At 40.6% G+C, this 25,975-nt stretch overlaps 1 protein-coding gene across 1 annotated transcript in view; it reads left to right on the forward strand.

Moving 5' to 3' along the window:
- The window catches only part of LOC139691243 (neprilysin-1-like), a gene marked incomplete at its 5' end in the record, with an annotated part of 132,659 nt that overhangs the window by 15,305 nt on the left and 91,379 nt on the right, over positions 1–25,975 (forward strand). Inside the window, 2 exons of the mRNA XM_071588988.1 lie at positions 1,042–1,359; positions 12,030–12,113. Of these exons, the coding sequence (XP_071445089.1) occupies positions 1,042–1,359; positions 12,030–12,113 (402 nt within the window). The remainder of the gene's footprint in view (positions 1–1,041; positions 1,360–12,029; positions 12,114–25,975) is intronic.

A 25,975-nucleotide genomic window follows, 5' to 3' on the forward strand; every position in this document is an offset into this window, starting at 1 on the left:
GAAACCCGGCGTCGACATTAGCCTACTCTAAACGAAAGGCGCGAAGGGGTCAACGGCTTAATGTCCCATCCGACGGCAGGCGTACTCACTTGAAGTACTCTCCATAAAGCACCTCAATTAGGGATCGGAACGCCACTGAACCAAATCCACCGCCTCCAGGATTCGAAGCCGGACCTCTGGGTGGAAAGCCAGCCCTAGAATTCTAATTCATGACACTTATAAAATAGAGGAAATGAAGAAGACTCAGGAAGAGGATTGCGGAGAAGAAATCAAGGAGGAGTGCGTCGATTTCCCGAGGCTCCTAAGGGAGAAGAAGCCAGATATATTTCATATTTAAATAGTTATTTCTAAATTACAGCAGCTGACTTCCTCCCAAAATATTCTGCTGGTGTTTTTGTAGGAGCTTCCTGGCATGCTCTCATGTGGTTACGTTCAGCCTGCAGTACTCCAGGCATGCTCTTTATTGAAACTCCCGCGTCTCCCTTCTCACTCCATCGCCCATACCTACAACCCCACGGCTCCTCCCACGCAGCTTACCCTCTCTCTGACCCTCCACATCTCTCTCGTACCCAAGTGCAAATTTATTTCAAGCTGTTTGCTATTAATCTGCTACAAGTCCTATTTAGTACGTTGTGATAAAAATTTAATGCATGAGAGCCTAGATTCATTTACATTATTTTCTTAGCATTAAAAATATTTCTATGAACACTAGTTGAAATTTTTTTACTGTTAAATTTAAAACCAACTGTAAGAGTACATGTAAAATTAACTCCTTATTTAGCTTCAAATCTGATTTGGATTGTGTTTACTATTTTTATCAGTGCATCAATAGTATTAAAGAGTGTCAATTTATTCGTTACTGTAATCTTAACACAGTGAAGACTAAAATTGGTAATAAAGGGCAAAAAAATATATCCGTAACTGGTTAACCAAACGCCCTCACGTACTCCTTGACTGGTAAGGAGCAAGGGATTCGCCACGATCGCTATACGATACGAGGCTTCGCATCCATCTTCTACGGCCTCCTGTTCTCGTCCGCAGTGGAGAAGAAGGAGGATGGCTCAAGGAGGGGTTTCAAGGGAAGCATCGGCGTGTCTCCCTACGCCCCCATCTCGCTGCCACCTTTTCCGAACACCCGGGGCGGCTCCAAGGGTGGCCGGCTGAGCCCCTGCGACCGACCCGCCTGCGTTCTCGCCAGCGCCCGCCTCCTGCAGAGGCTCGACCCAACAGCCGACCCCTGTTCCGACTTCTATCAGTTCAGCTGCGGCAACTATTTGAGGAGCCAAGAGGTGCCAGACGACAGCTTCCATCGCTCCATGCTGCAAGAGATGCAGGAAGAAATCCTGGCGGTCATCAAAAGTGAGCATCCTCTACACACACACACACACCCACACACTTCACCCTCAGGGTCATTGGGAGGGCCATGTTTGTGATTGACGCGAAACGGCGTGTGATGAATACCTTTGTCCCACATGCAAAATCCTATCGCCCTCCACACAATAAGCTTAAATGTCGGCCCCCTCTCTTCTTACGCCTCATCTGTCGCCTCTGCCGCTTAATTTGATCACTCTCTCTCGTCTCGGCTCCGTAATCGCCGCTCAAACGGACTTGACAATGGTCACTCCCTCCCGTGCCCCCGGACAGAATCATTATGGAGAGGGGAATATTAAGTATGAGTTTTTGGGGGTTGTCTATGATTGACGTCACAGGTTCTCTTTTAACGTTTCTGCTTTAAACATTTTCCCTTATGACGCTGGCCGCAAGCATTACCTCGTGATCCCGTCAATTAGTCAATCGCGGTCCATTGCTTCAGTTTTCTCACGGGATCAATTGAAACATAATCGAGTACCAAATCATCTGTGGGGCTGGCAAACTCATACCCGTGCTTCGTGAAACCAAAATTAATCTTCCACCAGGCGCGTTTAAGATAAATTTGTGGAGGCCTGCGATCATTCGTATGAACTCTAATCTTAACAAAATTATGTAGCCAAAGTGGTAGACTTTATCAGAAAGCATAATCATTGGTTCCTAATGTAAAGTCTTTCATTGGTACAATGAATGAGAGATAGATTCTAGGTTAATTGATAATTATTTGGAAGGCAATGCTACAAGAGACTATTGTCATTCAAGAGAAGGAACTGTTTAAATAATCTGTGAAATCAATCGTTCATTAATTTTCATTCGTGTAGACACGCAAGTGTTTCTTGTTGTTGATGTTTTAATATGCACATGGCTCTCAGTGTTCTTAGAATTTAACCTACACATGACGATATCATAGAAATGATGGCAAAGGGTATATTTTCTGAGGTAAGTGCAATAAGTTAAAAAATATACCTTTATCTCAAAACTCACCCATTCTTGTTAGGAGGAAATGATTTGTCTATCTCATACTATGCCATGGTGCTCTTGCAAAAGACGCTTTTATGCACACACCCACACACACGAGGGGTATCGTAACGTTTTCAAAATTGCTGAAAAATAATCGAGATAGAAACTTAATTATTTATTTGCCATTCTTATGAAATCTGTGCATAGTCACTATCCAGAGTTATATATTTCGCCTTGTGTTTCTTGACCTTTCGAATGTCGTCGCTGTAGAAATCGGTATGTTGCGTCGAAAACTATGGATCCACCTCCAGAGTACCGTCATTTGTGTTTGTAATCTCAAACCTCGATGTGGTTGTTTTAGTTCTGGGGATTGGAAAAAGTCGTTTGTCGGGACTGGGATAATAGGGCGGATTTTATAACATTCAAAAGCCATCGCTTTGATTTCCGGTCTCTCCGTAGTCGTGATTGCAGGTCGCACTAAAAAGGAGTCGGTATTCGTGAATGCCATCGTGACGACCCCTTTTGTAGGTGCAGTTCTGCGTGAGAAATTTTCCATACACTGCCGTAGCTAAGATCATTCTCATACGTGATAACTTGTATGATTGCTCTTCGGCCTAATAGGATGAAGTCCGGGATTGGGATGGTGCGGTAGCCAACGTACTGGCTTTCCACCAGGGAGAGTTCGAATCCCGGCGGCGGCGGATTTTTTTCGTTTGCATCCCGATCGCTACTTGGGGTGGATTTTGGAATCACATTTAAGAGGACATCGCCGTCCATCGGATGTGACGTTAAGCTGTGGACCCATTGGCGCTTTTCTTTAAGAGCAGGCTAATGTCGACGACGGGTTTCTCTCCACCCTCCATCTTTTCCTGTCCATCCCCAACGGTGCAAATGACCTCAGCTATCAGTCGCCTCCCCTAAAAGCACTATGATAATAATCAAAATATTTAAATCAAAAAAATATATCTTTGGTGTAATGGGAAAAAGTCCTACACTGTCCTCACTTTGGCAGCATCCACCATGAGTAATGGTATTCCACTTTTTGAATCGTCTCTAAGGGGAACGTGATCAGGTTAAAAATTCCTTTTCTACACCTCACAATTGCGTCATATGACAGACTATGATTTCCATAAACAGGTATAATTTAATCGTGGATTACCCAGAGGCTGCATTATTTCAAATGAAAGGACTTAATCGCACAGAGAGCCTCTACCTTATGCATGCTGCGAGTTACTTCAATCAACGACTTTCAGAATTAAATAAATCAACATTAATATCTATGAGACACGAAATTAGGTACATCACGATCATGTAATATTATCCAGATATCTCTGTTATTTCGCAGGAATAATTACGTAAAAACCACCCCAACACACACACAATCAATATATATATATATATCCCTCCCTCGTGGCGGAAGGGCTTGTGCGTTCCGATGACCCCTAGAGCTGTGCTGGCGGGAGTAATAATAATTGCTCCTGGTTGGGTCACCCATGCCAGATAGGTCGAAGGTTAGGAGCCAGACGAAAGGTAGTCCACGCAGCGTCTGTTCCTCAGTGAGGCGGCTGCAATGGCGTCTGACCCCAGTGGGGCGGCCAGTAAGTGATGGTGTCACGCTAAAAAGACTATGAAGGATGGAAAGGGGAAATATAGATATCTTAGGCCTATGCGAGGTGAGATGGAAGAATAGCGGGGATTACTGGAGTGCTCAGTATAGAATAATATACAGCGGCGGGATGAGAGCCAACGAGGGGTTGCCATAGTGTTAAATGAAGAGGTAGGAAGAAGCGTCGTCAACATAGAGCAAGTAACGGATAGATTATTACTAGTAGAGATAAAAGCAGAACCTACGAACTTGGTTATCATTCAGGTATACATGCCACCGAGCAACCATAAGGAAGAAGAGGTAGATAGGATGTACGATCAGTTAGAGGACATAATCGCATGTGTTCCCGCAGGGAAATATTTGATAGTGATGGGGGATTGGAATGCGACAGTAGGTGAAGGAAGATATGGTGTTGAGACGGGGGACTACGGTTTAGGCACGAGGAATGACCGCGGGGAGAAAGCAGTTGAATTCTGCTGAACACAGGGGTTAGTCATCACCAACACTTGGTTTAGACACCACAAAAGACGCAGGTATACATGGAAAATGCCAGGTGTTTTAGAAAGGTATCAGCTAGATTATATTCTGGTTAGACACAGGTTTAGGAACAGTGTGATAAATTCGCACAGCTTCCCGGGAGCAGATGCGGACTCTGACCACAATTTAGTTGTTATGAAATGTAGTATTCGTTTCAAAAAGATAAGGCAGGGGCGGCGAGTAAGAAAATGGAATGTAGAAGCATTAAATGTATTAAAAAGAAAGGAGTACCAACAGGCTGTAGAGGAAATCATGGAGGATGGTGGAGAGCTAAGTACTATTGAAGAAAAATGGGAAAGTATCAAGAAAGGGTTATCCAAAGCCGCTAAAGACACTATTGGAACCGTTGACGCTAAAAGGACTGGGAAACCATATATCACGGATGAGATGATTACAAAGATGGATGAGCGGAGAAAATGGAAGAATGTACACACGGAGTTAGGCTAAAATGAAGTACAAAGAGTAAAAAAATAAATATAGGCGGGCAACAAATAAAGCAATAGCAGGATGGTGGAAGACCCAGTGTGAAGATATGGAAAGTCTGCAGAGGAGGGTGAAATTGGTGCGCTGTACAGCAAAGTTAAATCTTTATCGGGAAATAAGGAAGGAAGATAAATGCTAACAGTTAGAAACAAGGCGAATAATATAATAGTTGACACAGGAAAGATCCAAGAGAGATGGAAGGAATATATAGAAGAACTGTATAGCAAAGAACTAATACCAACAAAGTTGGACATTGAAAAGGAACATGGCGTAGAGAAAAATAGCTTAGGTCCAGGCATACTCGACGATGAGATAGGAAGGGCTTTAAGGGAGATGAACCTAAATAAGGCCGTGGGGGTGGATAACATTCCCGCGGAACTATTGAAATATTTAGGAAAATGTGGGAAGAAGAGGCTATATGGGCTGATTCATAGTATCTATGAGAAAAGAATCTGGCCGAAGACTTTGTGTGATCAGTTTTAGTTCCTATTCCGAAAAAGGTAAAGGCTACATCATGTGGGGACTACAGGACGTTTTGCCTGTTTCGTAGATTTCGAAAAGGCATTTGATAGAGTGAATTGGGGAAAATAATGAGTATATTGCAGAAAATAGGAATAGATTGGAGGGATAGGAGGCTAATCTTCAACCTGTACGTGTCTAAGTCTGCTCAAGTGCGAGTGGGGAACGGGGAGTCCGGATGGGCAGTGTTAGGAAGAGGTGTAAGGCAGGGCTGCCCATTATCACCGTTGCTGTTCAACCTGTATGCAGAGGAAATGATTAAAGAGGCATGGGAAGAACTGGAGGTAGGAATGAAAGTGGGCGGGGAATTCGTAAAATCAGTTCGGTTCGCTGATGACCAAGCTTCAGCTTGTCAGTCAGCCAAGGGGTTGGTTGCAAGCATTGCTGAGTGAATTGGAAATTCAGTGCGACAGGTATGGGATGAGAATAAATATTAATAAAACAAAGGTAATGCGATTTTCTAGAAAGAAAAAGGCTAAGCTAAACATTAAAATAGGAGAGCAAAAACTAGAGCAGGTAGAACAGTTTACGTATCTGGGAAGTGTTTTGGACCAACACGGTCAATGTAGTAGGGACGTAAGGAGAAGAATTGCGCTAGGCAAGGAGGCTCTTACAAGGAGGAGGGAGTTGATGAGAGGGACGTTGAGTAATGATATTAAGAAAAGACTCGTAAAAACTTTGATATGGAGCGTAGCTATGTACGGCGCGGAAACGTGGTCATTGAAGCAGGAAGATAGACGTAGATTGTAGGGTTTTGAAATGTGGGTATGGAGAAAAATGGAGAAGGTGAAATGGACAGAGAAGAAAACAAATGAGGAAGTACTTGGCATGGTGGGCGAAGATGTGGGTTTGTAGGGAGAAATCCTTTGGAGGCAGGAAAAGTGGATTAAGAGGGTATTGACCGGCAAGGGGATGTTGAAGATGGTAATAAGGGGGAGAATGTTAGGCAAACGAGGAAAGGGAAGGAACAGGATAGGGATGTTGGACGGGATGAAGGGAGGAAGAAAGTACTCAGAGATGAAGAGGGACCTGGTGTAGAGTAGAATTTAGGGTTGTGTTTTGTTAGTAGTCACAAAATAATTGTTTGGTAGTTGTGTCCATCGAAAAACCTACCTTAACCGGTAGATTACCTTAAAAAAAAACAGGTGTTAAATAAAAAAGATTCTTAAATTTGTATGAAGTAGTGTATTATTGTACTTTGTAATTTGTTGTTTTTATTTATGTAGTATATTTATATTATTGTTTCTCCCTAACCCGTGCAAAGCCGGGTATTCAGCTAGTATATATATATATATATATATATATATATATATGTATGTATATATATATATATTTTTTTTTAAGGTAATCTACCGGTTAAGGTAGGTTTTTGGATGGACACAACTACCAAACAAATATTTTATTACTCCTAACAAAAAAACAAAATCCATCATCCTACTCTATATCAGGTCCCTCTTCATCTCTGAGTACTTTCTTCCTCCCTTCATCCCGTCCAACATCCCTATCCTGTTCCTCCCCTTTCCTCTTTTGCCCAACATTCTACCCTCTGGACGGGATGAAGGGAGGAAGAAAGTACTCGGATATGAAGTGGGGTCTGAGGTAGAGTAGGATACTGGATTTTGTGTTTTGTTAGGAGTCACAAAATGTTTTATTTAGTAGCTTTGTTCATCCAAAAACCTACCTTAACCGGTAGATTACCTAATATTAATAATTATATATATATATATATATATATATATATATATATATATATATATCCATATATATATTACATTTTTATTATGCTCGTCCTTTATGTGTTCCTATCCCTTTTCCTTACTATTTCCATGTTAATGAATATTTGTTCGCCATATGGCGGGATATGTGGGTCGTGGTAGTCTAGGGGGTAGAGCGTTGGAATACTGACCAGGGGGCCCGGGTTCGATTCCCGGAAGTTTTGACAAGAGAGGGACGATTCTGTCCCTCTCTTCCTTGATGAAGGTGGCTGCGATAACCGAAAATTCGAAACTCAATGAGTCTCATTTTTGTGTGTTTGTGTTTTTGTCTGTCTGTGTCCACTAGTGCTAACTTTTATACATTATTATTCACGCCCGAGAGACTTTCAAAATGTGTCTATATATATGTATATATATATATATATGTAAATATATATATATATATATATATATATATATATATATATATATATATATATATATATATATATGTCGGATATATATCCGATGGCATGTGAATTTCACACTTCAGGGTAGGGGGGGCAGTTCCTTTCTCTAAGCCGGTGATGGTTTCCCAGGAATATCTGGTACCCAATAAATCACATAGCTTGGGCGGAGCTGCAGGTGCCCAGAGTGGCTTGTCCGAGAATCGAGCCCTCCGGTCAGTAGTCAAATGCTCTTCCCCTGGGCTACCGCGACCCACATACGCATATGTATATTTACGCATATGGATACGCATGCATGGCTTGTTCCAAAAGTGGTAGGATGGAGTCAATTAAAATATGTATTGCCAGAAATGATACATTCACTCGAAAGTCTTGGACGTAGCTCCCTTGTGCGTCCACTTACCGCTGCCAGCGGGTTTACTACACCTCGTACGCCGTCTACCCGTGAAAAAATAAGTCCTACAACCTTTGGGATAGACTTTGTACGTGTTTGTATAAATGTATGTGTGCGTGCATATATATATATATATATATATGTGTGTGTGTATATATACACATATATATGTATAGATATGTAATATATATACATATATATATGTAATATATATATATTTATATACACACTCATAAACATAAGAAGAAGCATATATAACACACACACACACACACACACACACACACACACATATATATATATATATATATATATATATATATATATATATATATATATATATATATATATATATATATATACATACACACATATTCATATGCATACGCTTTCTATATTGAAACTAAAAATTAAGAGAAACGTAATTGCTGCTGTCGCATGCCAGATGTGTATCACCTCCTGCCACACACTCAAGCGGTGGCTTGCAGAGTACCTTGTAGAAATGTATGTTAAAGCCAACTTGGTTAAAGCCTTCAAGAGACCATATGGAGGTGGGCCTCACTGTTCCTACTTTCCTTCGATTTTAGCCATCTCTCTTTCTCACTTAATATTTTTGTCTATAACCTGCTGATACTCTTTTCTTATCTCCCGGTATATGCTTCTAAATCCCATTTTTACAATCGCCTTCCCTGCTAATCCTCTAGAATCTGACGCGAAACATCTTTGCACAAAATTTTGATCTGGATTTGCATTTACTCCCTGTTAACTGCGTACTAAATACGATGCTCCTAAATATGTGGCTAATCAAAATATAATCTAATAGAAATTTTGCTGAATTGAATTTTTCATGCTTACATACGCCTGTTACGGTGTCTAAACCAAATGCTCGTTATGATTAACCCGTTTCCATCATAGCTCTATTGCTTTCCACCCGTGTTCATCCTTTGTTTCCAAACTGTAGTCCTCTAGCTCACTCCCATCTCTCCCTTTGCTTACCGCCGTCTTCCAATCCCACATCACCACCAAATATCACCTCCATCATCACCTCCAGGAACACCTCCAGTTATTTCCTCTAATGGATCATGCACCCTGTGGACATTTTCTTCATAATTATTTTCTCTCTGATATATAGACCTACTATACGATTTATTGACCAAGTTCTTTGTTTCAATTTTTAATTCTACAAATGATACTCCATCACTAAGCTGCTCTATGCTTACTATGCTTATTCCTACCTATTGGTTCAATATTATTGCCAACCCTCGCTGGATCTCATCCTCTCCGTTGCATATTACTCTATAACTATCACTCCAGTTGTCCCAGACATCCTTCCATCTCACCCAGCAGAGCCCTAAAATATCTCTTTCCAATGATATATTACTGCTAAGATATACCTCTGTCTATCTCCAGCACCATACTAGGTAATATCCCTGTCTTCAACAAAGTTTTAGTATATTATGTCCCAAATTTAACTGAGTAGGTTCTTTCCTTTGTCTCCAAGCACAAATATTTTCATAAAATTCATTCATATGACAATTAGTAGAGAAGTCATCATCATTGGCATATGTCACAACGGTCCAAGGCATGCTGGTTATAATGTTTACCATGGAGAAGAGGTTATTTGTTGATTATATTACTTAATGTAAATAATGACTTTATGATCGGAGTAATTATTTTGGTAAGTATATGATCTTTTGTATGTTAACATTTTTGCGCTCATCTTATTTACGTAATATAATGAAAAACTACAACTGTCATTCCATAGAACTGTATTTAGACACGACCTAGGTTTAGACGTTCAGGTTCATCATCAGGTACTATTGAAGACATCGTCCTTTAAGTAAATTACGAACAGGTATGGGGGAGGGGCACTTAGAGAAGACTGAGAGGAAGAGTTGAGTTATTGTTTAAAGGAGGGTCAGTGAGGGCTTACGAATGAAGGGAAGGGTGGAAAACCGGAGGTCGTCCACCTCGTTTGGGAAAACCCTTTCTTTTTTTGGGGCATACCCTCTACACTGCGTCACACCATAACTTATATACTCCACATTTACTCCATTTGGAAGTTTGTAATTGAGGTTTCTGAGGCTCAATTCATCATAATAAACTTTTTAAATGTTATCTCTCGGTAGGTTTTTTTAATTTCACACGTGACACCATCCAGATGTAGGAATCTCCATCATTAGTTAGTGTGTGCTTTCATCATTGGTGAAAACATGTAGCCTAATTTTTCCTGTCATTCTCTCATTCTTACAAGTAATTTCGTGATAGATTAATCTAGTCTTAGTTGTGTATAAAATTAATCAAGACTTAATTGTGTATAAAAAATTTTCAATAACCATTTGCGATATTCTTTTCATGGTTCTCTTCATTTATCCAAGGACTTCGGCGGACATAGTGGCCACTGAGAACCTCCTTTTCCTCCCGTTTTTTATCCGAAAATTAATGTTTTTATAAAATACCTCTCCCAAGAGAGATTACATTTGATTCTATATTTAAACAAAATTCAATATTTAGCAAATCTACATGAATTATTTTGGTATTTGTCACAAGACATTAATTCTGACCAAGTTTAGACTAAGTATACCTATTTCTGGAAAAGTTCTCGCGTACTATTTTATCTACTGTTAGCTCCACTATTGCTCGCCATTGGCTATTTCTATTTTTGGACACAACAAACGCAAAGTATTTTTCATACATTTCTCGTGTACACACAACTTACAAGGGTGTCATATTCCAGTGAACGAAATTAGGCCGGACTATTGACCGGAGGGTCGGGGATCGTTTCCGGATGCTTTCCCAGAACACCCTCATCCTCAACCAAGCTGTGTAATTTTTCGGTTTTCAGATCTTTCTGGGAAATCATAGGCGGTGCACGTGAGAAAAACTATCTTCCCTCTCATTATGCATGAATTTCATACACCGTTAGACTTAGTATAGGTTGAGGTCTGCTCACACAAATCAAACTAACCTTCGGGTTAAAAAATGTTGAAGTGGTACGCTATATTGGGCTCTTTTAAATACACCGACCAGTAAAATGAATTTTACCAGCAGTGTGACTGAAACCACCTGCTTTTAATTAGTTTCCCCGCCGTGCGTCACAAAAGGTCACTCGAGTCACTCCGACACGTTATCCAATTCGTAAATGCACTATTTTAAGCGCTCTGCTAACACTTTTGTATGGACATAGATAGAATGAATCATGGGTAAAGAGATAGCAAAACCTAATGAACTCTAACTTCATTAAATAACCGATACGTGATTTGGACCATGTTTTTAAGGATAAAGTTAACGAACATGTGTTATTAAGCCTGCATTAATCCGGTATGGGTACATCAATCGGAGAAGTAGCGACATCAAACAAAGGGCAATGATGTAATAATTATATTGGAGGAGCACTAATATGGTATTTACCGAGTAAAATAGCCACTTATTAGTTCTTGTGTCCCAAATATTTTGTCATTACTATTTGAATTCATTCAAGAGCGAGGAAATTAAAGGTTTTATTTTTTTAATTTAGGAGCAATTTTATGAAACGACTACTTCCTTGAGTTTCATAGTATCCTAATCGTCCTACTTCTTTCTGATGCCATGGCACTGAGTATAAGATTGTGTTTGAAACTTATACTCAAGTAAAAATGTATGCATTGAGTGCTCATATTTGGCATTCAATTTAATTTTATTTTAAATATGGAATTCTGGATTAAAATATAATGTTGAAATTATGTTAAAGATCTGAAGAAACTTTAGTCGATTAATACAGGGATTGAGCAATTACTCTTATATATCGGCTGCCGCAATTGAAGGAAGGACGACTGTTGAAGGGGTCTATGAGAACGATCATATGACATATATTGTGTGGAATCGGTAGAGGGGCTAATACTTATATGATCTAGCTAGACTTTAATGATCTATTTTTTGTAATTTTTATTTTTACAATCCATTCTTCATTTTTTGCTTCACGAAGGCCAGCCAAAAGTCGGTTTTCTTTATGCTTTTTGCAGAGTTGATCGATCAACCACCAACGAAGGACGAAAACGAAGCCATTAGAAAGGCAAGGAAGCTGTATGCCTCGTGCATGGATCGCAGTGAGTAAATGTGCCTTTTTATTTCGTTTTTTCATTACTATTAGTCAATAGTACTACATCTAAATTTCTATATCATTTTTACAAAAGGTTATGCAAGGTATCTGAGTAATTTTGCACCCTATTGAATAATTGAAAATTACGTCTAGATTGATGTAAGGGAAAATGCTTAAATATTATCCGTATATTGTGCAAAAAGACGGCCAATTTTGCGCACGGAATACTCCTGAATAGAGAACAGCATAATTTGTTTCGTTTCTGTGATCTCAAATTCACAGATCACAAATTTTCTCAATCCTTAGTAGTAATACTTTATGTACACATAAGAACATACAAAAAAAGCAATCGTTAAGTACAACGTAAATTAAGGTAGTTTAGTATTCTTATTACACTATCCTAGTTTCAGCGTGTTTTTTCGGCATTATTTAATGTGAAAAATAACTAATGGTTATTCCAATTTTCTTGAATGATGATAATAATTCAAGAAGGAAATCACATTTGCACGCAAGCAATTTTGCATCCTTCCAATCTTCACGGTTTTCTGAAAAACCCATTGCAACGTTACCAATTTTAACATGAATATAGACAAATTTAATAGCGTGTATCTGGTGCAGCAAATTATGCACACGAATAAAATACACTCTGCCACCGAATGAACCTCCAAAAATATCACCTGAATCCTCATTTACAACCTTTAACCCTCCTTATGTAATGGAACATATAAGAATTAATTCTATCTTCGGAAATGTAATCACCGCTTTTCATCAAAGCATGCATCCCTGTTCAGTCTTACTATTTGTGTTCATTCTGCTTCCAATGGATTACCTTACGATCATCGCTTATCTATACCCGTTGTAGAACCTCTCCAAGATTTCCCTTCGAACGTGAAATTAAGGAGTCAGGAGCCATGAAAGACCCAAAGATCTCATGCCCCACCTTGCCTTTCTTCCCAACCAACCAATTCTCTTCCGTCCAACATTACTCCCTTATGCACAGAGTTAAACAAATGAGCTGCAAGCTCTGTTTCTACGCTGGGCAATCTATCACACCCCTCAACATCCACATAAACAATCACTGCCACTCTTTTAATACTTACTTTCTCCCACGCTCAGAACTCAAATCAAAATCCAAAAAAAAAATCCAATCGATTCGATCGAGTCGATCAAAATGCCCAGTATCTATTTTTCCTGCCTCCTTTGTATTTCTGCCTACAATCCTTTCTCCTACCCACCAAGCAGAGAACTTTCTCATTTATTTTCATTTTTGTCCATTTCACCGTTTTATTTCTGTCTACGCCCGTAATAGTTTCCTCATTAAGATCGTATGCTCTATTTCTTTCTCCGATCGTTTGTCGTCATGTAGGCCTGGATAATGACCAATTTCGTTGGTTTAGTTTTTCTGCTAATATTATTTTTTTCCGTCGGTCGCCTCTCCTATGTTTACTCTGTAAGAATCAACCTTTTTGTTTAACGTATTCGCCACCCTTCACTGTCCCTCTTCCCATCCGCTGTATATTACCATAAAACTACCGCTCCGGTAATACCCGCTATCCTCCCATCTCATCTTCGACAGTACAGGTCTAAGTTATCTATATATCCTCTCTCCATCTCCCGTTTCATACTTTATAATTTTCCCTATCCCGCACCGCGTCTTCGTATTATATTTCCCACATTCAATCGGCCCGGTTCATTCCTTTTACTTCTTTGCTGTTGCTGTCAATTTCGAATTGCTAGGTTCCTTAGATGATGACCACGTAATCCTTGCCTTACCAGGTAAAAATTCCGGGACTTGATACATGACCCAGTCGGATGAGTCCCGTAGTAGCTAGGATACAATCTCATGTTTATTGCATTCGCTGTTGACTTATGCTAATGAAGGTTGGTTCCTGTTACCCTATTAAATAATATTTTTAACATGGTATCATCATTAAAAGACATTTGCAGCCGCCACATCGAGGAACAGGTATTGCGTGGACTACCTTTCGTTTTTACTCCTACGCTTCAACGTTTCTGGCATAAGTGACCATATCAGAAGCAAATATAATTCCTCTCGCCTGCACAAAGGTAGGGGACATGTTCTAAGAAACGAGAGCAATGAAGCGCAATGGATGAACGGAAATTAATGTATGCATATTTAACCTCGAAATACGCAGCGGAGTATCTATGAACACAGAGAAACACATGCGTACAACTGTAACACACGTATTAATCATTTTTGGTGGCCAAATCATCTTCCTTTGGGGAAATAAGGAACTTAGTTTCAATTGTGTGTGGTTCTCTGTATTTTTGTTGCCTAGCGGTATCTCGCTTCTCCATTTATTCCATCAATGCATATATAGCACGTGTGTATACATATATATATATATATATATATATATATATATATATATATATATATACACTTGCATAGAGAATTTGCCTGAGTGAGAGAAGGCCAAGAGGAAAGGATTAGGAGAAAGAAGGAAGGAGTAGTAGTAGTTTTAGGGGAGGTGACTGATAGCTGACGTTATTTGCACCATTAGGGATGGACAGGAAAGGATGAAGGCTGGAGGGAATTCCGGCGTCGGCATTAGCCTACCCTTAACGAAAGACGCCAAGGGGTCCGCAGCTCAAATCCCATGCGACGGAAGGCGTACTTACGCAAAGTGCCCTCCACAAAACACCTCAAGTAGGGATCGAGAGACAACTGAAAAATATCTCACGCCTCCGGGATTCGAACCTGAGCCCTCAGGGCGGGAAGCCAGCACGCTAGCCACCGAAACATTCCCTTCCCCCAAGAAGGAAGGAGGAGGCAACTCTTGGCGGGGAATGTTTTATTATGTCTTAAAGAGAAGTTGGGATATAAATTTTAAACCAAAATCCTCCGCTACGCGGTAGAGTGGCTGGTTGGAGAGAATGTCATTGTAGTCAGGTAATGACTGGCAATATTAAGTGTTGCCAATATAGAATTTCCAGTAATTACCAGAATCGTTTGAATGTGCTCAGAGAAACACACAGGGCCTTCCAGTATTCGCGGAGGGGTGCGCCGGCTTCGCCCGGTCAGCATCGTGGGTGCGCGTGGCTGCGATCCCTGAGAAGCACAGCGGGCTCATCGCCTCACGGTCATTGAATGCGGAGGGTGAATCACCACTCACGGTTGACACCGGGCTCACGAAGGAAATTGAATCCCGCGGGTGGCGGAAGTGCGTCGGTCAACCGCGGCCAGAACTTTCCGCCTCGCCTTGAATGGTTTAATTTGTTAAATTGAATCATCCGATTCACCCGATTTAAATCATATACACTCTATTGTTGTAGCTCGATTCAATCTCATATGAGGTGGTGGGGATTTGAATTACTACGCGCTCTCTGTCAACGTTCGTACTTAAAGGAGCCCTTGGTCTCCGCGGCCGGGCGCTCCATTTTTCCCGCTGAAACGAGCTGTCATGAGTGAGGGACATTCGGAAGTTGCCTTGAAGAAAGTCGTAAATAAGAGTGAACAACCGACCGAAATCACCAGCCATTCAGCGCGTACCCTTTTTGAAATCGTGGGAAAAATATATTCATTTTATGAATATTAATTTTCCGTCGTTTAATGTTTATTTTTTCGAGTTTACATTTTATTTGATGATCCCAGCCATATAACCCTCGATATTCAATTTTGGCTTGTCCTGTGGTAATCCCACGGGTCGAACCAGCGTAAAACATTTAATGCATTTACCCAAGGTGGAACTGAAGCCATCGTCCATTTAATGGGCAGGTGGGTGCTAGATCAGAGCATAACGTTACCTTATTTGAGAGAAACGAGTTCTGTAGAGTGCATGGTGATCACGAATTTCCAAAAAACCTAATTAATTATATAATAATTTAATTTGATATTATATTTTTAGGTTAAGGTGTAATGCATGCGTGATATAGGTTTTATTGATTCGATTCCAGACTTTTACTATTGAAATTAGCTGTTGCAATTCGAAACATGCTTGATTCTTCTTACAGCTGCTTCCAATGGTGGAAAAAGCTTTCCAGGAATGCGTTTATTAACATTATTGCAGAGGGAAAAGTCACATGAGGCTAAATATGGACTAAGGGAGGACGTGGAAAACATTTAGTGGACCCCATCGCGCTCAAACAAGTTTGATGAGCAATTTTTCTCTCACCAATGAAATTATCTATTTCTATTAGAGGTTTTAACGTTACTCGATGATTTTTGTACAAAATGGCCAAAAATGATGATGATGCCTCTTTTATACGAGGGTCATCCGGAAAGTAGTACCCGTTCGTGAAATAAAGACACAAAAGTAAATATTAACAAACATAAAAAATTTTATTTGAAAGAGGATACTTTAAACTACTTCTCAACATAATCTCCAAGCAAATTAAGGCATTTGTCATAACGTGTGACAAGTTTCTGTATTCCTGCTGCATAGTCCTTCGCCGCCAGCTCATTGAGATACGCGAGGGACCCATCTTGCACAAATTTTTGCATAATGCAGATGGTGTTTAACAATTTCATGAACAATTGTTCGAGAAACATTGGGAAAATGCTCACAGATGTCATCAATTGTGACGCGCCGATCGTTCCTCACGAATTCGTCAACTGAGCTCACCAGTTGGTCTGTAATGACAGACGGTCTCTCCGAACGCTCATCGTCGTGTGTGTTCCCCCTCCCCATGCTGAAGTTGCGACACCACCGCCGAACAGACGACTCGTCCATTACATTGTCTCCATACACCTCCTTTAATTGGCGATGAATATCACATGGGCGAACGTTTCTTGCATTGAGGAATTTAATCACTGCCCTCACTTCACAACTGGCGGCGTTCTCAATTTTTTTAAACATTGTAAACAATCACAGAAACAACACAGGCAATGCTAGCGTCACGCAACTTGGCTCAGAGAAGGCAGACAAGCCACTGAAGCTATCTGACCTCGTCCAGCGGCTACTCGCGTCGTCAGCACTTCATGCGGCACGAACGGGTACTACTTTCCGGATGACCCTCGTAAAATCAGTGGCTCGAGCTTCATATTCATTTTACATTAAAATAAATTTTACTTCCTCTCTAAACATTTAAAACCATGCAATCTGCCTCCATCATTGCCACCGAAAATTGTTCAAATTTCAAAGACTGTCGCTGACAAAATACTTAAGTGAAAACAATCAATGTATGTCGCATATATCCCACTTCGTGGAAACACATTTTAAGGCGTATTTTAAAACTTGTAGAAAAGTTCATCCAAATGGGTTGAGATTAATATTGACGCGGAGGGAATAACTTGGCACCACATTTACCTTTTTGATCTCGTGTTTAGATGCCACTAACAATTTGTTTATTAACTTTCTCATGCTCAAAAAAACTCTTTCAAACTTTTGTGTCATGCTGAGGTGTAAATGCAGAATATGGTTTAGAGATCCATGCCTTTGTATACAGACATGACAAAAACTTGCAATGATGGAGATCGTCGCTGTGTGGACTGGGTATACCTCACCCATTGAGCCAGAACAGGCCGCTATATTAATATATATTTGACTCTATTAGAAATATAACTCGTTTTGGCAAAATACCTACACCGAAATAAAAAATTTATGGCTTTCCACACTTAATTTGGCCATGACTAGGGCTTCAAGGAATTTGTGTCATTCTCGTGTCGTGAGAATATACTTTGAATTTCAGCCTTAACCTACTTCTCCATCTTCAGGTTTTTTCGATTCATCATACTTAGCTTTGTATTTTCTTTGCACATAACAATAATCAACGCTTTGAAACATTTAAGGTAAAAAGTTTGAATAGTTTGAGTGCTTGTAGAGATTTTGGTCGCTTACTTCATAGTCCCAATTCGCTAGGGTATAACAACTCTTCGGTCTACCTGCTCCCTGACAATTGACAGCTTCAATATGTTCTTAAGGGCCAACCTTAAAAGGAGTATTTTTCCACATACCAGTTCCCCTCAGAACCTGACAGGAGGTGGAAAGAACGTATCTGACTGATGTACATATTAAATGAGATGTTTATTTTGAGCCGCCCTCTCAAGGTGCTGCCAAAGCGTGACATACGATATGTGTGACATTCTCTCCGCATCAACATTTCATACCACTGTGTCATTGTGTTTATATCTTTGGTAAAGTCGTGACAAATTCTAAAGGAAGCGTGCTTTATTTATGAAAATGTTAACGGCCTTCAAGATTAAATTTTAAATCTTAATTTGTAACCGGCAACCTGGTACTTGATTCTTAACTCATATATGCATAGTAGGTTGTGAATATTCGTATCGTAACTTAGAAATAACCAATAATGTTTTTCATAAAAATTTTAGTGTCGATATTTTAATTTTAATGACGTTGGATTTTCATCACGATATATTCCAAATGCTACCTAATTTAGTTTTATTAAAGTAGTGAGTAAAGAGCAAAATGGAAGCCACTTCCGCATGCTAAACTATGAATAGCGTTTCAAAACTGCATAAACGTTAATCGAATTATGTACTTAAGGCAGTAATCCATACAAAGAGAGAATTTTGATGCAATGAAGGGAGTGTAAGAGCATAACATTGGCACACCCCAGTACACATCAGAAAGCTTATAGGCATTTACTCCAGTTTTCGTCCAATGGTTTCTTCCGGAGAATGCCTATCCCAGGAAACGGAAGTTGCCCTTTCGGCCCATCCGCGCATGTTATGTTACGTATCCAAAATTTACACAATTGTCACACTTCCACTCCAGTCATCTAGAATAATGGTGCATGGTACGTAGATGCTAGGGAAAGAAATATCTTTTGGTGAAACCGCTTCATGGGGGAAGGTTGGGGCCCAGAGCAAGGACACTTTAATGCCTAAATATCCAACGTATATAAACATTGATACTATGGAGGATGTCATAAAACATATTCTATTAAAACGGAAAACAGAAAAACCTACCGGACTCCAGTAATTTTCATCGTTTTACCAAAGATGCAAACAGGTTCATGGGAAAACATGGCTGTGTTTTTACAAGCTCATATAATTCTGCAAAAGATTGTTTTCTCAATGAGTTTCCTTGGCATAAGAGTCACGCGATTCGTGACTAAACTTAGTTGAAAGTTTTTGGAAAGGCAGCAGAAAGACGATAAAATTGTTCTTTGGGAGGAAGCTTGGAGGTGAGGGCGAAACGTGTGTGTCTACCTAGCTACCCAGTAACTTAGAGGGGAGGGCAAAGAAGTTAACACTAGGTTAGTTGAGGTAATCAACAGTTCCTTTCATCCAAACCTCATTTCTGCAGTTCTTTCGAAGGGAATATTCGAAGCCGAAATCGCACTTCTTCGCACATTCCGTGGACTGTTAAACAATTTGAACGATCGATAGAATTTCCAAGAACTATCTAGAATGGCACCTCATGCTGGGAACGTAAGTGCGATCCAACTCGATCGCTTTATAACGCGGATTCGGAGTCCACCCCTCTCCGTCCATCCCAACGCTCTCTTCCTGCTCAACCCGCCACGCACCATTTCCTTCGACCGGTGTCGCTAAATAGTACTCGTTCGCCTTTTCCAACTGAGTTTCAAGATGCCAGGAGGCTGGAGAAATCGAATTAGACACGTGTGGAGGCTTCCCACTACCCCACCTGATTCCACTAGCCTTGGCGTGAGCTCCAACCCTTGACCTCTGCTTCAAAAACTGTGAATTCCTATATCACTCGTCCATCCGAAAAGTACACACCATGGGTTGTTAGAGGTCTTTATACTTCGCGCCACTTTCCGTTGTTGTTATCCATGGCGCGTATCATTCCCTCCAACTACAGGGCCTGCCACTCCATATGCGCTGCGAACCCCGTTTAGACCAAGGTATTGGAAAGTCCTCGCTGCCAAATGGAGTTTTAGTTGAAGTGGGGATGGGGAGGAACAACGGCGGATGAGTAACGCAATTAATGGACGGCCGAAGTGAAGTTCAATCGTTGCCTTCGATCTGAATTACCGAGTGGAAAAATGGGCTCTTGGATTTCTCACTCTGACTCCATCGATTGCAACGACAGTGCTCTTTTTGGCAGATCACTAGCGGTTTCCCATCCGAGAGAGGCTCGGGGTCCTCGAGACCGTGACGCGTGTGTTGCGCACTTGCTCCGCTTGCACTTGGCTTTCTCGTCCAATGAAAAATGTTTGAGTTGATGTCGGGCGGAGTGCCGGGTGGAGTAGGTTAGTAGTTGCTCGAGTAATGCGGTTGTGCTGCCGGCCCAGACAGACGCTCGTGCCTGGACTCGACTGGGCTGATTCGAGGCACGTATGGAGCGTAATTATTTCCAAACGACTCGGTCATGCAGCCTCATAGCCGCCGCTGAATGTATGTGTATCGCGGAATAAATCTCTTTGTCGCTTTGTAACTGAACGTCATGGACCACCCCATGGGAACTGGCTTTCAAGTTGCATTCTCAGAGAAGTGGTAACTAGTTTGCGGACAGTGACGAGGTGCTTTGCGAATCATAGGATTTTATTTTTCGGAAAATCGTCTTACAAATGTAAGACGTCAATTCAATTGTCTCATCTGCACAGCAGCTTGCAAGGCATCGCAAGGGAATGTTGAAGGGGGTGTTTGGCCATTCTAATTGCATTTATGCACGTATAAATAATGTGCACAAATGCATATATTATTGCGCATATCTTGATTTTTTTATGGTTTTGTACGGCGCGGAGCAACAGCGATCATTTGAATCTGTCATTGGTGATACATATCACTCTTATTTTACCCTGGTGGTTCGACAGAGGCGGACTCATGGAAGGGGTAGAATGAGAGATATCCCCTTTCATGTAGTTTTGAAAAGATTAAGAATAAAATGTAAAATAGGAAAGATATAAAATAAAATGTGCGCACATATGATTTTCTTGCATCTGATAAGTGATTTGATGAGTTAGGCATTCATTCAGTATTGAAAAGCACTTTCTTGATTTGGAGTCATTAGCTACGAACATGAAGCCAAAACGAAAGCCCACTCCATCTTGAGAATGATTACCGAAATCGGAATTTCCGATGTTTTTGTTTGATTATTTAAAATTTCTTCAGGCGAGTGGTGGCACCCGAGCAATTTAATCAGTCGGCGTACGTATGCCCAGGTGTTCTATTTGAGCTCTTGAACGAAAGTATATGTTGCTGCATACTTGGAGCAACGTTAGTTAAGCGCAAATGATAGAGTAGCAAAGGTTGTGGCGTAACTGCCACTAATTAGATTAGAATAAATCAATGGAGCCATTAAGTATAAAGTAATATATTGTGGGAGAGGGGATGGAATTGGACTTTCATTACTTTATCTACCTTATCTAAGTTGGAGGGTAGAGGGAGTCTGGAACCATCTTGCGTAAGTTAGCCCTAGACTAATTTACATTAACTTTTGAGTAATTAATATGCAGGGAATGTGATCAGCGAGTCTTTGTTTCCCTCTTCTCGATGACCGTGCTCTTTTGTCGACTATTTCGTACTTTCTCTTTCGTACCATTCACATTATTAGCGCATGTAGGCAAACTCTCTCAGTGACTATGGCTGAAGACACTTATTCTTACTGTCGGATAACTTTTGCAATGACAGGGGAAATGTTTTGAGAATATTTTCGAAATAGAAGTGCTAATTTGCTAGGTTCACAAAGAATGAATGTGTTCAACTTCATATACTGTATCTCCACTTCAGTCTGATGAAAACACATCATATTTACGAATAACTGTACGCAAATCCTTTAAATAATTTTCACCGAACATATGGAGACCTGGAAATGTTCAAAATAAATAGATCTCCAAGCTCTAACCTGAAGGCAAAATGCTGAATTTCCATCATACCGAATATATTAACTTAAGTGCTGACCCATCCGATTTTTCAAAACACGTAGGCTGTTCGATCAAAATATGAACACATGATTGTCCAAAGAGTTACTATTAGTAACATAAAGTTTGATGAGAGCCCGGGGAATCCTTTTAACTTAATTATTGTTTACAATTTTACTTGATTACTACTCGTACTAGGATTTCTTAATAAATCAGTTCCAAAAGTCATCAAGAAAAACGCAGATGCTGCTATGAACATTTCATTGGGGACGCTTGGAATATCCACCATTCGATCTCGACTTAGACCCAACTTCCATACGACTTCCCGGTGCATCCGGTGTGGAATGAGTGTCTGAATACCCATAGAGAATATGTAGAAAAGTAATATAAATTTCAGTAAGTTACTTTGATTGTTATTGCCTCTGCCTGTATCCATTTTTTCGAGTTATTTATTGACTTACCCTCGTATATCTAAAGGTATTTTGAAGTCAATGAAAGCGAGTTTGTTTTAAAATTTTATTTTTAACCGCGACCAACTGCATGCCATTCTCTTTTCTTAACATTCACAAGGAAGTTTAGCTAGATAAACAATTGATAACAGTATGCAATAGCTAATTAAAATTTAACATAAAAATTGTGTTTTTCAATATACCATTAAGTTCATTCGCTGGTCCCTGGTTCCTATTCATCTGTGTGTATGTGTGTGTGGACCCGGGTTCAACAGGGGGTTAGCCGTGCCAGGGGGTAGGAAAAATAGTTTATTTTTTGATATGGCCTAACTTTGTCCCGGGGAAAGCCATATTTCTAAATGTTGACTCGTTTGTCAGAAGAGAGAAAATGCAGTCCAATGAGAGAGTTATTCAATATCTGATTGGACATCGGAAATATTGTGTCTTCAGCCTCTGCTTTGGAGTGACCTCTACTCGCTCGAGTTTGTGTTGGGGACAATATTTGAGTCAGAAATAAATTACGCCTACAAACTGAGTTACTATGAAAGAATGAACAATGATTTGAACTGATGCGCAAATGGGAATTGTAAATCGGGAAAGGACAAGAAAATAATGGATGGCGGAAGAGATGATTAGAAAAATAGACGAGAGAAGGAAATGGAAGAATATAAATTAGGAGTTGGGTAGAAAGAAGTATTAGTTAAAAGGTAAGCTGAGGCGGGTAACGAATTGGGCGACAGAAGCGTGGTGGAAGGCACTGTATGAGAATATTGAAAGTTTTCAAAGCAAATGGGAAATTGATGCACCTTACAGGAAGAAAAGAATGTCAAGAGTTAAGAAGAGAAAGCCTGTAATTGAAATCTAAGATCGAAGATTCAAGAGAGATGGAGGGAATATATGGTGAAGATATTAAGATAGCCAGCCTAGATATATTAAGAGAATATGACGTAGGTACTTAGGTCCAGGGTTCCTCAACAGCGAGATAGAAATGGCATTAAAGGAATTGAAATCAAATAAGGCCATGGAGGTGGACAACATTCCTGCGGAACTACTTAAAGGCTTAGGATAACGTGGGAGATAGAGTTTTTATGGACTTACTTGTGGCATTTATAAGACGTATAATTTATATAGAATTTAGATGGAAGGATTCGTCGGAGCAGTCCTATTCCAAAACGGAAAAGGCAGCCGTATACGAGTACTACAGAACAATGAGTTTCATCTCGCCCGTAGCTTAGTGATTTTCAATATCATCAGTAGGAGGGTCAAGGCCATGAAAATAAATACTTAGGGGTTGATTAGTTCGTGTTTTCTCACACAGTTGGCACGTGTAATGCCATTGCAATAATGAGATCAATAATATAGAGGAACATAGAATACAACAAGGATGTATTTCTCTATTTCATAGATTTAAAGAAAGCGTTTGATAGAGTGAATTGGGTAGAATTAATGTATGTTTTGCAGAAAATAGGAGTGGATATGAGACTTATCCGCAGTCTGTACAGAGAAGCATGGGTAGAACTGGTGTTAGGAATGTAAGTCGGCGAGGAATTCATAAAATCAGTTTGGTTTGCTGATGATTAAGTTTTAGTTTTCCAGTCAGCCAAGGGGTTGCAAACATTGCAGAGCGCATTGGAAAATCAGTGTGATATATATGGAACGATTATGAATGCAAATAAAACGAAGGTTATGCGGTGTTTGAGAAGGAGAAATGCTAAGTTAAATACTTAAATAGGCGTCCATAAATTAGAGGGGTGTGAGCAGCTAATCTATCTTGGAAGTGTTCTGGACCAGGATGGTGAAATTTGTACTCATGTGCGAATAAGAATTGTCTTAGATCAATAAGCTTTCACGAGAAGGAGGTTATTGATGACATTGGTACTTTGAGTAAGCATATTAAGAAACGGATCGCTAAAATTAAGCATAGAGCGGGGTGTTTTTACGGCGCGGAAACGTGATCAATTATGCAACATGGTAGGCGTAGATTAGAGGCTATTGAGATGTGGGCGTGGAGAGGAATGGAGAAGTGTACTGGAATGAAAGGAGAGCGAGCGAGGAAGTGCTAGGCATGGTGTGAGAGGAGAGAGGATTGTTGGAAGAAATCAGAAGAAGTCAGGAAAGATAGATTCAGAGAGTTTTGATTGGCATTGGGATGTTGAAGGTTGTGATATAGGAGAGCAAATTTGTTAAACGATGAAGGGACCGAAATAGGGTAGAGATGTTGGACGGAATTGTCGCAAGGGGCGTTCCTAAATGGTGCGACACAAAGGGTATCGGGGAAAGTCAGAATTACTACACCGAGTCTTACCCAAACAATCGTTTATTATACAAAATACAGTTAAAATGCACCATTTACAAAGATATACGCAACTTATGGATGGCTAGACCCTCAGTATACCAACGCGCGTCCGTCGGGAAGGGAGTATGGCAGGGCGGACGCGGTCACGACAAGCATAACCTAGGCAGAGCCCTCGTCCACCGGGAAGGAAGGGAGTATGGCAGGGCGGACGCGGTCACGACAAGCATAACCTAGGCAGAGCCTTCGTCCACCGGGAAGGAAGGTAGTATGGCAGGGCGGACGCGGTCACGACAAGCATAACCTAGGCAGAGCCCTCGTCCACCGGGAAGGAAGGGCGGACGCGGTCACGACAAGCATAACCTAGGCAGAGCCCTCGTCCACCGGGAAGGAAGGGAGTATGGCAGGGCGGACGCGGTCACGACAAGCATAACCTAGGCAGAGCCCTCGTCCACCGGGAAGGAAGGGCGGACGCGGTCACGACAAGCATAACCTAGGCAGAGCCCTCGTCCGTCGTTGAGTCAGAAATAGGACACGCTGTCGCGACTAGCGCAACACTGCCGAAGCTTCGTGCCCTACCGGTCACCGCCAGATAACCAACTGACTGCTTTTCGCCCCGCGATCAGGGCTTTTATACCCAATTCAGGAGCATGGTCACGTGGGAGTTTTCGGGGGAACCAGGGGAGGAATACCATTGTTGTTGATCGCTTGGAAACATTGTCGTTGGTCATGTGGGAGTTTTGGGGAAAACCAGGGAGGGACTACCATGCTGCACACCTGCAACACTGCGTCGTTGATTGCTTGGGGTGGGTATTCGGAGGAGCCAGGGAGGGAGAAACATGTCGCATACTTGCGACATTATGTAAGGAGAAGGAAGTATTTGTAATTGAAGAGGGACTTATTATAATGTTGGGCTTGGCTTTGTTAGAAGAAGTGAGGAATTGTATGGTTGCGCCAGTACACAGACGGGTTCGTTCAGAACCTACCTTCACTGATAGAATACCTATAATAACATGCGTAATAATCTTAGTCAAATGGAAACCTATTGATATGTTAACATTGGTTAAATATCAGTGCTCAATCCTGTTTATAATTTTGCCGTTTAACTTTAAGGAGTTGCATGGGTATGGGGTCAGAATACATTATAATCTATTTTAAAAGATAGGAGATTGACTGCCTACACAAAAAATGTTTTAAAATATTCCTGGGGAAGGAAGTTACACTCAAATGCTCAACTTTCATCTTAAAACCGACAGAAATTGTATATACATCTATTTTATTTATCTTATTGTATGAGGCGGGAAATGTGGCAAACAAAACAAGAATATATATTCACTTTATTTTTAGTAAATATTTTTTTTAAATAAATATTTT

This window comes from Hetaerina americana, unplaced genomic scaffold (assembly GCF_022747635.1).
Source record: "Hetaerina americana unplaced genomic scaffold, ioHetAmer1.1.p SCAF_31, whole genome shotgun sequence".
Taxonomy (NCBI): domain Eukaryota; kingdom Metazoa; phylum Arthropoda; class Insecta; order Odonata; family Calopterygidae; genus Hetaerina; species Hetaerina americana.